At 39.8% G+C, this 13707-nt stretch overlaps 1 protein-coding gene across 10 annotated transcripts in view; it reads left to right on the forward strand.

Annotated features, from left to right (window-relative positions):
* LOC132152674 (oxysterol-binding protein-related protein 6-like) overlaps positions 1–13404 on the forward strand; it is a 58439-nt gene extending 45035 nt beyond the window's left edge. For 6 of the 10 annotated variants that reach the window (XM_059561465.1, XM_059561468.1, XM_059561472.1 and 3 more), the window contains 12 exons: positions 108–215; positions 806–943; positions 1639–1726; positions 2296–2549; positions 4163–4300; positions 7853–7916; positions 7994–8072; positions 8158–8305; positions 9460–9604; positions 10312–10438; positions 11995–12117; positions 12555–13404. In XM_059561465.1, coding sequence (XP_059417448.1) covers positions 108–215; positions 806–943; positions 1639–1726; positions 2296–2549; positions 4163–4300; positions 7853–7916; positions 7994–8072; positions 8158–8305; positions 9460–9604; positions 10312–10438; positions 11995–12117; positions 12555–12663 — 1521 coding nt within the window. In that variant the 3' untranslated portion in view covers positions 12664–13404. The remainder of the gene's footprint in view (positions 1–107; positions 216–805; positions 944–1638; positions 1727–2295; positions 2550–4162; positions 4301–7852; positions 7917–7993; positions 8073–8157; positions 8306–9459; positions 9605–10311; positions 10439–11994; positions 12118–12554) is intronic. The other 4 variants (XM_059561466.1, XM_059561469.1, XM_059561471.1 and 1 more) reach the window with 1 other exon arrangement.
* The last annotated feature ends 303 nt before the right edge of the window (positions 13405–13707 follow it).

Below are 13707 nucleotides of genomic sequence, written 5' to 3' on the forward strand. Positions count from 1 at the left end.
GCAGAAGAAAATTATTTTTTTTAAAAACATGAAAAAATGTGATCATAATCAGATGACCCTTCACACACTCGTCTGCTCACTTGTTATGGATGATTCTGTTTGTGTAGGCCTTGTCCCAGAATGCTGAGCTCAAGACCCATCTGAACCGGATTAACTCTGAGTCAGTTCTGTCTGAACCGGTCGTCAGTGTGAACATCATCAGCAGTCCGGATGAGGTCTGACATTCCTCTGCTCTCAATAATTTGAGTTCTTTATGATGAAACTTGTTTCATGTGAATGACACTGTGGCTTGGAAATTGTTTGGAAAATAGGCTGGTCAGTATATGCTATTATACAGTTGAGAATACCATAAAAAGGCATGGAGCTACAGGGTTGATCACCCATTCACTGTTAGAGCTTGAAATCTCACTTCTTACTCTTGTACACTTGCTCTTGTTTGGGTCTTTAAAGGATGATTCAGATAGAAAGCGACACTCAGTACTCTGGCCTCATACACTTTGGCTGCAAAACAACTAAACAGAGCAATCATTAGACATCATGAATCCCACGAGAAGGCTGCTCGTACTGATCAACCATGTGTTTAACTATTGGCAGCAGACTTTGTGTTTCAAGGCTTTCACTTACTATAAGATTTAAATCCTTCCGCTTTTTGTGCTCCTCACATCAGGATGTATATCTTTGTGCAGTGGACTTTGGAACAAGTGACTGCCTTTGGTACATTTTAGCTCTAAAAATGCAAATCTGCAAGGAACATATTGAAGTAAGCGTGAAATCCTTTAATCGTGTATGTTTGTGTGTTTTGTAGGAAGATGAGCTGCTCCACGTGGGCATCCCTATCTCTCAGCAGGTGGCCAATGAGAGCAGACTCTCCATGTCAGAGTCAGTGTCTGAGTTCTTCGATGCCCAAGAGGTGCTTCTGTCTGCCAGTTCATCAGAGAATGAGGTGAGAACTGTGTGTCAATGTTAACGATATGAAATGCATGTTGCTGCTGAATGCAGAAAGTGAAACACAATAAAACCACATTCAAAAATGTGGGTTTATCCAGATTGTTTAATGTTTTTGAAATAAGTCTCTTTTGCTCACCAAGGCTGAATTTATTTGATGAAAGTACAGTAAAACAGTACTATTGTGAAATTTTCTATTTGAATCTGTTTTAAAATGTAATTTATAACTGTAATGGCAAAGTTGAATTCGACTGTTAGCAATGTTGAAAACAAATGTGCTGTTTAATATTTTTGTGGAAACCATTATACCAAGTTTTTTTTCCCCGAAAGTTCAAAAGAAGACCATTTATCTGAAATACATTATTCCCATATTTTCACAAGTATTATTTCATAGTTTTGATTACTTAAATAATAATAAGAAAGCAAGATTAGAGTCAAGCTCGAGTGAATCATTGCAATTATCAGTTAGGGTTTATCAGCTCTAAGTGTCGTCTGTGTAAGCATGATCTGTTTGTTTAAGTGTTGTTTATTTGCACAATGTACTGCATTAGGTCATACACACACACACACACACACACACATTTTACAGTTAGTCAGCACTGCGCAAAATGAAAGACAGTGAGCAGCATCATCTCTCTCTCTCTCTCTCTCTCTCTCTCTCTCTCTCTCTCTCTCTCTCTCTCTCTCTCTCAGGCTTCTGATGATGAGTCTTACATCAGCGATGTGAGTGATAACATTTCAGAGGACAATGCCAGCGTCACAGATAATGTTTCCAGACAGAGTAAGATTGCTCTCCCTCCTCCTCGTTTTGTTCCGTTCATTTGAGCAGGACGTCGTCCTGACGGGAACACATGACCTTTGCGTTACACACACACACAACACACACACACACACACACACACATACACACACACACACATCCACACACATGAACTGAAAGACAAATCCTCTCACAAGCTCATACAGTATATATTATCTACAATATTCAACGTAAATCATGTACAATTATTACTATTGTAATGTGAATATAAAATATATAAAAATAATTAAAATATTTAATCAATAGATTGTTTTACCTTTCTGTTTTGTTTTGTTTTGTTTACATTTTGTATTTTGATGTTATTTTCAGCTAAATTAAATCACATTTCACATATAATCACATTCACATATATTCACATTACAGTAGTTACATTTTATTTAATTTACGTAAGATACTGTAGAATTTTATTTCAGTTAGTGTTTAATTTATTTCAAGTATCAAAATGTTTTTTATGGTTTTAGCTTAAGTATCAGTAAACTATAATCGTGCAACCCCAGTATCCCATGAGTAACCTTGTGTTTCTCCCTCAGTGCCTAACGGTGATCTGGCCAGTGGTGCGTTTCGTAACGGTAGGCGTACGTGTCTCCCTGCTCCCGCCCCTGACACTTCCAACATTAACCTGTGGAACATCCTGAAGAACAACATCGGGAAAGACCTGTCGAAAGTGTCCATGCCAGTGGAGCTGAATGAGCCGCTGAACACACTTCAGCACATGTGTGAGGAGCTGGAGTACACAGAGCTACTGGATAAAGCAGCTCACACCGACGACCCCTATGAACGCATGGTACGCTCCAGCACTTAAAGCGACAGTTCACACTAAATTACTCACTTTCACGTGACTCCAAACCCATAAGACTTTTCCTTAAATCACAAACGAACCTGAGAGATTTCGCTCCCTCAATTAAAAAACAAACAAACGTTTTGAGTTTTGAAGATGAACAAAATTGAGTGGAACAACATGACGGTGAGTAAATAATTACAGAATTTCCATTATTGGATGAGCAATGGCAACATGGCAGCTGTGTTGGTTACTACACTCTTAAAAATAAAGGTTCTTTATTGGCATCAATGTTTCCATTAATAATTTTTTACATCAATGGAATCTTTCAATTCCATAAAAAGGCTCTTTAAATTTTCAAAATGTTCTACACACTAAGGTTTAAAAAATGTTCTATGGCATCACTGCGAAAAAGAAAAAGAAAAAAAAAACCTTTTGAGACCTTTTATTTTTAAGAATGTACCCAGTTGATGGTCCAAGACAGTCTGTCCGTTGTAACAAGCTTGACTACAATGGTCCACCATGTCAAATCAAGTTTACTAGTCAGTAGACTAGCTGGTCAACCATCAAGACCATACTGTTAGATTGACACAGATAATAACCAGCATAGACCAGCCAAGTAAATACAGCTACATATAGTTTTACCTTGATCTTCCAGCAGGGAACAAATGTTCATGAACTCACCTACATACAGTTCATAGCGAAATAAGAGGAACTGTTAGGTGGCTTGTGCAAGGGCGAACATGACCTGAAGCAAGAACACATGTCCCTTGTGGAGAGGGAGGTGGGCATTTACCTGGTGGGCATTTAGTTTTATATAGAATTACATTTGCTTCAATAAAAATGAAAGAAACTTTATAAAACCGAACGTAACTTTTTCAGAAACTATCAAAAATATGCCATTACAAAAGAAGAAAAACACAATGAAATTGAAATATGCTTCATTCTTTGTTAATGTTTTTCAAAGATTCGTTTTCGCTAATTGTGGATTCTGGATGCATTGCCACAGATTTTGCTTACGCTTCGCAGTTTTTCGTTTGGTGTTTTGACACAAATTTCTCGTGGGGGTGGGCTTAACAGTGATTTTCTCTGATTGGATAGTGAGCTTTTGATGGACAGGTGCTCCCTGACCGGGAAGTACAGACGTCACTCAGTGGCGCGCATATTGTCGGGTGTAAGATGTTAAACGAAAGCTACAAAAGGGTCTCAAAATGCATTCGGTTCAAACAGACCAGAGATGAGCAGGAAAAATACTGCAAAATTGAAAAAACTGGAAAAATGCTGAGCCTCGCGATGTGTACGCGCCGCCATCATTATCATCATCATCATCATCATCATATAACTATTATTATTATTAATGATTAGAGTAATGAGACTTTTTTTGAGGGTAATGTGGTTAATTTTCATGAAAATAATGTCAGTGCACACAAAAATATTTCGATTTGACCCAAAACCATGCACACACTGTGTTTGTGTTGATATAATGCTCTCTTAAGGCACATTTATCCCATTATATTGTTTCAGTAAGCACTGCTCTGTATAAAGAGCACAGTCTATCTGGACTCCATGGTTTCACTAGTAATGAGTGTATTGACAGGTTGCTTTGTTTGTGTGTGCAGGCAATCGTTGCAGCGTTTGCAGTTTCAGGATATTCATCCACCTATTATAGAGCAGGCAGCAAACCCTTTAACCCCCTTCTGGCGGAAACGTATGAATGTATCCGTGAGGACAAAGGATTCTGCTTCTTTTCTGAACAGGTACGAATTAATGCATCTCTCTCTCACACACAAACACACACACACGTCTAGTAGCTGCAGTATCTGTTCCAGATGAGTTCCTGTCCTTCACTGTAGCACTGCACCACTTTCATTGTGTGTGTTTGCGGTAGGCAAGGCTATCAATAGTCCTCTGGCGAAGGTTCTTCCTGTGTGACTTGAAAAAGGTCTTTGTCAGCAGTGAACTTTCCCACAGAATGTGTGTGACTGACAAGACAAGTCAAGTCACCTTTATTTATAAAGCGCTTTATACAATACAGATTGTGTCAAAACAGCTTTACTGTGTGAACCAGGAAAAACATGTGCTGATAATGCAAGTGAACAATATAAAACAGTCAGTTTATCAGTTAAAGTAAGCCTAAGCAAGCCAAAGGTGACAGCAGCAAGGAACCAAAACTCCATCTGTGACAAAAATGGAGAATATAAACCTTGAGAGAAACCAGGCTCAGTCGAGGGGGCCAGTTCTCCTCTGGCAAGATGAAACCAGCATGGTTTGGTATATTTCCAGGCTATAACACATGTCAGATTGAGTAGGGGACTCGTCTGGTTCTCGTGATCTTGAGCTGATGGCCCACGAGGTCTTCACAAAATGTGTCACAGATCTGTCTCTAGGGTTTGTCTAGTTGACATGGTCTGCGCTGACATTCAGAGCTGTAGAGGTCATGTCTAGGTGCTAATCCACCATCTGATCTGGATATGGACTGGATCCGTATGGTTACATTGACCTCGGAATAAGAATAAAACAGACTAGTATTAGCGTAGATGCCATTCTTCTTGCAATGTAGCAAGTACATGGGTGTTATGGGAAGTGTTCCCGGTTCCAGTTGACCTAATTAATGCAGCCTAACAATCAGATTAGAATTATAGAAAAGTGATTGTATGTTATGTGTGAGCCAGGTTAAAGGATTAGTTTACTTCCATAATAAAAATTTCCTGATAATTTACTCACCCCCATGTCTTCCAAGATGTTAATGTCTTTCTTTCTTCAGTCGAAAAGAAATTAAGGTTTTTGAGAAAAGCATTCCAGGATTTTTCTCCATATAATGGACTTCAATGGTGGCCAACAGGTTGAATGTCCAAATTGCAGCTTCAGTGCAGCTTCAGATTGGCTAAAATGTAAACATTTGACTATGGTGTCTGGTGTCTCTATTTTCACGTTCCGTACAATAGAATCGCAAATAACTAGGGCTCTTTCAACATGTTTCTCAGTGGGTGCGTCACTGAGTGAGGAGAACCTGTTTATTCTTTTAATTGAAACGAAAGAGCAGTGTTTGAATGTGTGTCACTATTTCTGAAATCTTCTCTTCTCCGTGTGTTGGTGTCCTTCATGCGGTGGAGCCACTGCAGGGGTGCATGGTCCGAACAGAGGGTGAACTCCCACTCCGGGAGGTAATAGCGAAGGGTGAGCTTGGAGAGTGCAGGAGCGGGCAGTTCGGTCTCAATAACACATCTGCAAAGTCCGATTGTAAACGCGAGATGTCAATGAGCTGCAAGGGCGAGAGGTGATCCCCCCAGGGCCAGGACGAGAGATATTGATTTGACGATCGCTTCCGGCCCAAGATACTCCTCTCCACTCACTGCCATTACAAGCAAAACTGACTCCTCCTTCCTCCATTTTTTAAGGAGGTTGAGGTGATATATTTGACGTGAATTGTCTCTGTCTGTTCGTATTACTTCATAATTGAGATCGCCTATTCGCTGTGTGACCTCAAAGGGTCCTTTCCACTTTGCTAACAATTTGGAGCTTGAGGTTGGAAGTAATACGAGCACTTTTTTCACCAACTGACATTCCCAACAAGACGCACACCATCTGCGCACGTTCTCGTGAATGCCTGGACAAAAGAATCTGGTCATTAGACGGTTTAACATCGCTGCCATCACTAGATGCCCCACCATCGGATTACAATGCGCCATCTGGAAAAGCATTTCCCGATAGCTCCGTGGTACTAACAATTGGGTTGTATCTTCCTTTGTCTGAGCATCCTGGGTCACTCGATACAACCTGTCTTTAATAATGGCAAAATAAGGATAGGAGAGCGCGTGGTCAGATTGGAGGATCTGCCCATCAATGGAATGGACCTGTTCGAATGCATGTTTGAGCGTCTCATCTTGGGATTGTTCCAGAGGGAAGTCATCGCGACTGGATAGGTTTAGCCTCGCCAAGCCGCTCGGTTCCTCTGAAATCGTCCCACTTGATCCTGGCACTCCAACCTGAGTGCTCGCCCCCTTTCCCACCGTCTCATTTTCCCAATGACATCCGCTGTTAAACATCCCAATAACTGTTCAAAAGCCGGCCAATTGGTTCCCAAAATTAGTGGATGCCGGAGGTGCGGCTAACTGCCACCTCCACACAATGCTTTTGACCCCTAAATTTTATGGATATGGCTTTTACGGGTATTCCACTATATCCCCGTGCACACACCTCACGGTAACCAAGCGCCCCGTATCCAATACCCCGGGTAGTTATAGGCTTTGATGGATGGAGGTCGGGTTACAAGCTTAATCTACCAAAGCCCGATAACTACCCCCCCTTAATACTTACAAGTATTTGGTATAACCTGGCTTGATCGAGGGGGGCCTTTGGGTTGTCCGGAATCCAGACCAATGTCCCCACCTCCACCATCTATCCACGAAATGGCCCAGATCCCCGCAATGCCATCAAGCTGGCCCAAGCCCCCCCGCTGCCCTAGTGGCAGGAAGTGGGTCAAAGAATTGGCGTGGGGAGATGGTAAGAGCCTCGTCGGTGGCCCAGCAAACCGGGTCCTGGGAACGGAAACGGGAACGGGTTTCGTGGAAGAGGAAGAAAGAGGGACAGGTTAAGAGAGAGATAGATGGGGGAGAGGTTTGTCGACCCTGGAGCACGCCGCCAGCTGGTCCTCCGCCAGTTGGATGGCCAGATCCAGCGATGCCGGCCGTTGGCACTGGACCCACTGGGCCATCCTCCTCAGCAGACGGGAAACAAACTGCTCCAGTACCACCTTGTTGAGGATTGCCCCGGCGTCGCTTCCTCCGGCCAACAGCCATTTGCGGCACGAGTCCCGGAGCTGCTTGGCCAATACTCGTCAACATTCCTTTGGATTCCGGTTTAGCAGTCCCCCACGAGTCCTCAGCGCTCTCTCCTCCTTGCCGGTATCCTACTGGCTTATATACCATCTCCCCACACCAATTACTGCAACAAGACCCAGGTGTTAGTATTTTGGCACTTGACCTACTTACCGCCACTCGTCTCCCAGCTCTCTCTCCTGTCTCAGACCTCGCTGAACCACGCCTCCCACGCCCCACCTACATTTATCACATGTGAATCCCACAGCGCTGACAGAGAAAGCTACATTAGGCCAGGCCAGTGTTACTACCTTGTTCACATGTGTGAGCTGAGCGTACAGAGTATGTGCAATTAAAAAAAATCTGTCTGTACTCAAAGTGCAAATCTAGTTTATATTAATTTATGTGAACTCATTTTGCTGTAGAAATGCTACTTGCTGTGCTTCATTAATAAACTCTAGCGGGAGATTATGTCTTCCTGTCTGTTTACAGGTAAGCCACCATCCGCCCATCTCCGCTTGTCACTGTGAGTCACAGAACTTCACCTTCTGGCAGGGTAAGACTGATTCCACTCCCATATTTTAAATGCAAAACTTTTTATCACACTTAAGTATGTGTGTGCTTGTGCTCCAGACGTCAGATGGAAGAATAAGTTTTGGGGGAAGTCTATGGAGATTCTTCCCATCGGAACAGTGAATGTCATGCTGCCCAGGTCTGTTTCTCTGCACTATTTATTTGGCCTGCATCTGTCCTTTTGTCTGTGTGACTCTTAGCATCATGCTTTGTGCATGTGTCAGTAGTTATGGTGATCACTACGAGTGGAACAAGGTGACGACGTGTGTCCACAACATTCTGAGCGGGAGGCGATGGATCGAACATTACGGGGAGGTCACGATCAGAAACACCCGCAACACTACCTGCATCTGCAAACTCACCTTTGTGAAGGTACATGCACATCTGCAGCAGCATATAAATATATATCACAAATAAGTCCTGGTTCTCAACCACTAGGGGGGCACTAGTTTTAAATTGTTTTTAAATGTAGCTATATTAAAATAATTGTGATTAAAATGCTGAAAAAAAACCCAAAAAGATGTACAACATACTAACATTATATTTTTAAGTTTATTTTATATTAAAATCGCATCCAAAATGAAAAGTTGTTGTTAACATTACATATGTATGTGTACTGTGTGTTTATTTATTATGTATATATAAATACAAACACATAGAGTATATATTAAGAAAATATTTACATGTACAGGTATATACATTTATATTCTTATATTTTATATATAAATATATTTAATATATAAACATAACATGCTTATATACATGCATGTGTTTGTGTGTATATATATATATATATATATATATATATATATATATATAATTATACACAGTATACAGTATACACACATATGTTATGTAAACAAAAAGTTTTATTTTTAATTCGAGTAATCGCAATTAATCTTTTGACAGCACTAAAATTAGTATTTTCAGTTCATTATTCATCTGAATGCTGGTTTGTACCATTTTAGTTTAATAGTTGTAATAAGAACTGGTTTGTTTATGTCCACAATGAACATGTGAATGGTGCACTAGCTGAGGATACTTTGAGTTGCGTCACCGCTTTCGTTACCTTTGACGCCCTGTCTATTATACAGTAGTGCTGCGCTGGGACCAGATCTGCAGAAGAGCCAAAAGAACAGCTTAGATTGTAGGGCCTTTGAAATCGACTGAGAACAGTGGTTTAGATGCTGGTGTTTGTGCAAACTCACATACACTAAAGCTTTCAGATAAGTTTAAAAGGATGAGCAGTCTTTATTTTACATAGTTTGTAATGTAAAATATGTAATCTCACAATGTGCATGCTCAGTTGAACAGAGCAATGTTTTGAAAGCACAACAGACTGACTGTGTTAAGCTTTACCTGGTGAGCAGACCTATTAATGACTGACTGACAGTTGTCTCTATATATTTATACACATCATCTTTAAAGAAAACAACCAACTAGTGTAATGAACTCTTCACTAAATGTACACTACCTTTAAGAAGTGTTGGGTGGGTAAGAATATGCGTATGTGTGTTTGGGTCAAGGGAAACTACTGGAGCTCGAATTTGTATGAAGTGCATGGATCAGTGATGGAGCAGGAGGGGAAAGTCATTCACAGACTGTTTGGGAAATGGCATGAGGGTCTGTACTGTGGAGTCCCACCTTCAGCCAAATGCATCTGGAGACCAGGTATATACACTCACGGGTCCAGCATCGACATTCGCCAGCTGCTAGCAAAAATAGACTGGCACAATGTTCATGTATAAAATATAAATGGTAATAAAAATTCCTTAAGTTAAAGTTAAGTCTGCTGATTAAAAAAAATCAGTGGCTGTAAAATTTTTCGGACCTACATCTCACATTTACCAAAAGTTTGAGATCCCTATGAGTTTTTTTATATAAGAAGAACTGTTTCTTGAACATCAAATCAGCATTAGGAGCATGTGACACTGAAGACTGGAGTAATGATGCTGAAAATTAAGTCATTTTATACTGCAGTATTCAATATTCACATTTCTATTTTACTGTTTAAATCAAAGTCACCCCAAACTTTTGAACAGTAGTGTATTATTATTGTCTAGTGAAGGAGAAAAAGTGATTGAGTGACTTAGGCTGAGAAGTAACTACCCAGTCGCTGTGGTAGAAAGTACATAAACTGCTCTCAGATCTGTTGTAATTTAATAAATTGCACTTTAATGGCCATTTGGAAATATTCATGTTGATAAATGCTCTAAATTTAGCAGTCATTCGCAGACACTACACAACACAAGATCTGATGATGTGAAGGCAGTCGCATGCTTGCGAGTGAGATGCTAATGCTAATGCTAATGCTGATGTTCCACTTACAGTGTTGACTCTCTTCGGTGTGTAAACCAATGTTGTGTTTGTGTGTTCAGGGTCTATGCCTACAGATTATGAGCTGTACTACGGCTTCAGCAGGTTTGCCATAGAGCTCAATGAGCTCTGTCCTGAGCTGAAGGAGCTGCTACCACCAACAGATGCTCGATACAGGCCGGACCAGAGGTACATGCATCGTCTCAAATTACACTCTTACTGTAAAAATATGCTGTAGTTTAGTGGCACGGGAGAGTGATCCACTGCCTCACAAGAAGAAGTCACTCTAGAAATGATTTGGACCTAGTTTTGAAGGACTCCATAAAGCCTTACTTATCTTTGAAAGGCTTTGACAGCTGTGGCTTTTCAAGACGGTTCATGAAAAGAATGAATTCCAGTCAGTTCCTTTGTAACAAATTGACCAGAAAACCACTTGGTATTATGACTATAAGCTATAAACTATTTGCTAATACTAGTGGTTGGCAGGTGGCTTTAGGAAGAGTGACTTAAATCTTGCGTACCAGAAGAGACAGAAATTGTAGTTAAAAGGTGCAGTATGTAATATTGACAGCTAGAAGTTGATATAGGTACTGCAGTCCAAATTTAAAATATTTGAGAAAGTCAATTCTCTTGCCAGTCCTCCTCAGACTCAATGCTCATTCGGGTTGCCAGATTGATGACACTCAACGAGAACGAGCGCAATTGACAGTAGAAGGCAATGAGCCTTAAACTGTAAGCTGATGAGTTTATTTATCCATGTTTTAATATTCTTCTGGTCACAGAGCGATTTATATGGAAGACTTTTTAGGTTGAGCAGAATTTGTGATCTCTCACTTAGTTCATTTGCTGGCTTCTATAGCTGCAATACGCTGAGTTTTGTGCCATCTGGCAACCCGGGTGTTGATGTTCTATTGGTTAAACTGACAGAGGACAGAATCACAGAGCAAAACAAAAACAGACATTCTGACACAGAACACACATTCAAAGTAGAATAACCATATTTTTTCAAAGAAATAAGTGTGTGAACTTATGTTTATGCAAATTTTCTGCAAAAACTAATGGTATTTTTAATGCTTTAGTACAGTCACAAAAAAAACTTGTTGTTTATTATAACTAAAGCTTAAACTATATGCATATTTTTTGTTCATTTAAATAAAGCTGAAATAAAATACAATACAAATATTAGATGAATATAAATTTTAGATTAAAAACTTTCAAAACCTAAATGAAAATAGAAATGTTGGCTTTGAGTTGAAGTACTAAAATTATATATATATATATATATATATATATATATATATATATATATATATATATATATATATATATATATATATATATATATATATATATATATATATATATATTTATATATATATAATAAAAATGTCAAAATTGTTGAAAATAAAACTGTATAAAAACTTAAAATAAAAAGTTTAAACCTAAACCAAAATATTATTAAATACTATGATAGTATATAAATAATCCCAAAATTTAATCTGGTCTTTTTTTCTTACATTTGATCTATTTGAAATATTGAGTTATATTGAGAACTAATTAAATGCTTAGTCTTTCATGTCACTTTGTAATTAAACTCAATTTTAAACTGTATCGCATTTAGTTTTCTGCTCCCTGAGAGAGTTTCTGGCTTAGTTCAGCTCTTTCCACACTCCTAGAAACCAGTGGAGCAAAGCTTGCGCTGAGTAATCATCTGTGGTGAAGCTCTGGTTTAATGTGTCTCACAGGTGTCTGGAGGAAGGAAATGTCCAGATGGCAGCCGCTGAGAAACAAAGAATCGAAGAGCAGCAGAGAAACAGGAGGAAGTGGCTGGAGGAGAACAACATCAGACACCAGCCGCGATTCTTTAAGTGAGTGCACTTCATCCGTTCACCTCTTCTTCTTCTGCTATTGAACTCCTGTCATGTAGACAGGACCTTCTCAATGTATTGATGTGTTCATGTGCTCAGCTTTTACAGGATTCACCCAATTTAGAGCCTTTGGGCAAAACTCATCATTTTAAAAAATATGAAAAAGCCTGTTTTGAGTTTAAAAAAAATAAAAAATCAGTCAGTTCCAAAAAGAAACACAAACCCTGTGCTAATGCAAATAAAACAAGTTGACGAAAAGATTGAACCCAAGGTTTGGTGATAATATAGCATAATGAGAGATTTACACGAAGGATGGCCATTTTTCAACCGGGAAAACACTAAATAAGGTAAAGCATTTTCAGCACAGCACAAGGGTTTAGAAAATATTTTAGACTTAACCAAATGTGAGTTTAAGCTGTGCTTCCTCTGTGTAACAGGAAGGTTATGCACAGTCACCAGAGGGAGAGATGGGTGTCTAACAACAAGTACTGGGAACTGCGCAAGGACCCCGGCTTCCTCAAACTAGAAAACCCTGAGCTGTGGTAGATCCAGACGTCTTCACTGCTGACTGCAGACGCTTACTATGCAGAACAGGACCTCCCTCTAGATTTGGATTTTATCTCCAGAAATGGACTGAAAATAAATGTATAAAAAGCCTCTCTCCTCATCACTTCGGCAGGCTCTGTCTCAATAGTCTCCCTCTACATAGTAAAAGAGAGACAGTGCTGTCCAGATGAAGCCGGTCGTGCTTCCTCTTAAGTGCTTGCCTTAAGAAGTCACTTCTCAACAACAAGTTTTACGCTTTTAGTGAAATTCCCTCAACTTCTTGGTTTAGACGGACTGAATTTGCTCTTGGTTACATTCTGCATGTGTAGATAGCAGCTTTCATCGGCAGTAGGTTACGTAAACTCGTCAAAACTACATTTTGACAATTTTAGCTCTATTTTTGTAAACAACCGAAAGAAGGGAATTGTTTTGGAAGTCAAAGCTGGGACTGAAGTCGAACTGTCCCTCCTCGTAGTCAGTGGCGCGCCACCTTTCAAACCTTTCCAAAGAATCAAGCATGAAAGAGAGATCCTGGACCCAGAAGCCCTCACAGACCCCTGGATCTCTGGATCGTTAGTGCTCTTTTAAAGCAAACGGGACATTTATGCACCACTAATGGCACCAAATCAAATTCAAGAAATGATTTTTTTCCAAGCAGGTTCTACAAGCACTCGCCACCTTCAGAAAAACTAGTCAGTGCCCTGCGAAACAGATTATTTCAGCTAGTTTTCACTCCAAACTCACACCTTGTTGCATGCCCATAAAGATTCAAAACACAGTATTTTTAATGAAACCTGTGTGGTTTCTGTCCCTCCATTGATAAATACAGGTAACCAAAAAGGTTACAAAGCTGTTGTAAAACAATCTTCGTTATCTTATTAATATGCTTAAGTGATGCCTTTATGAGCTTGTTTTGTTTGTTGGATCTTTTGGTGACCTGGACATTCAGTGGAAAGAAGAAAACCTCTCAGGTTTCATTATAAATATCTTCATCTGTGTTTCAAAGATTGACTGAAGTCATATGGGTTTAGGAGACATGTGGAG

The sequence above is a fragment of the Carassius carassius genome, chromosome 11 (assembly GCF_963082965.1).
Source record: "Carassius carassius chromosome 11, fCarCar2.1, whole genome shotgun sequence".
NCBI lineage: Eukaryota > Metazoa > Chordata > Actinopteri > Cypriniformes > Cyprinidae > Carassius > Carassius carassius.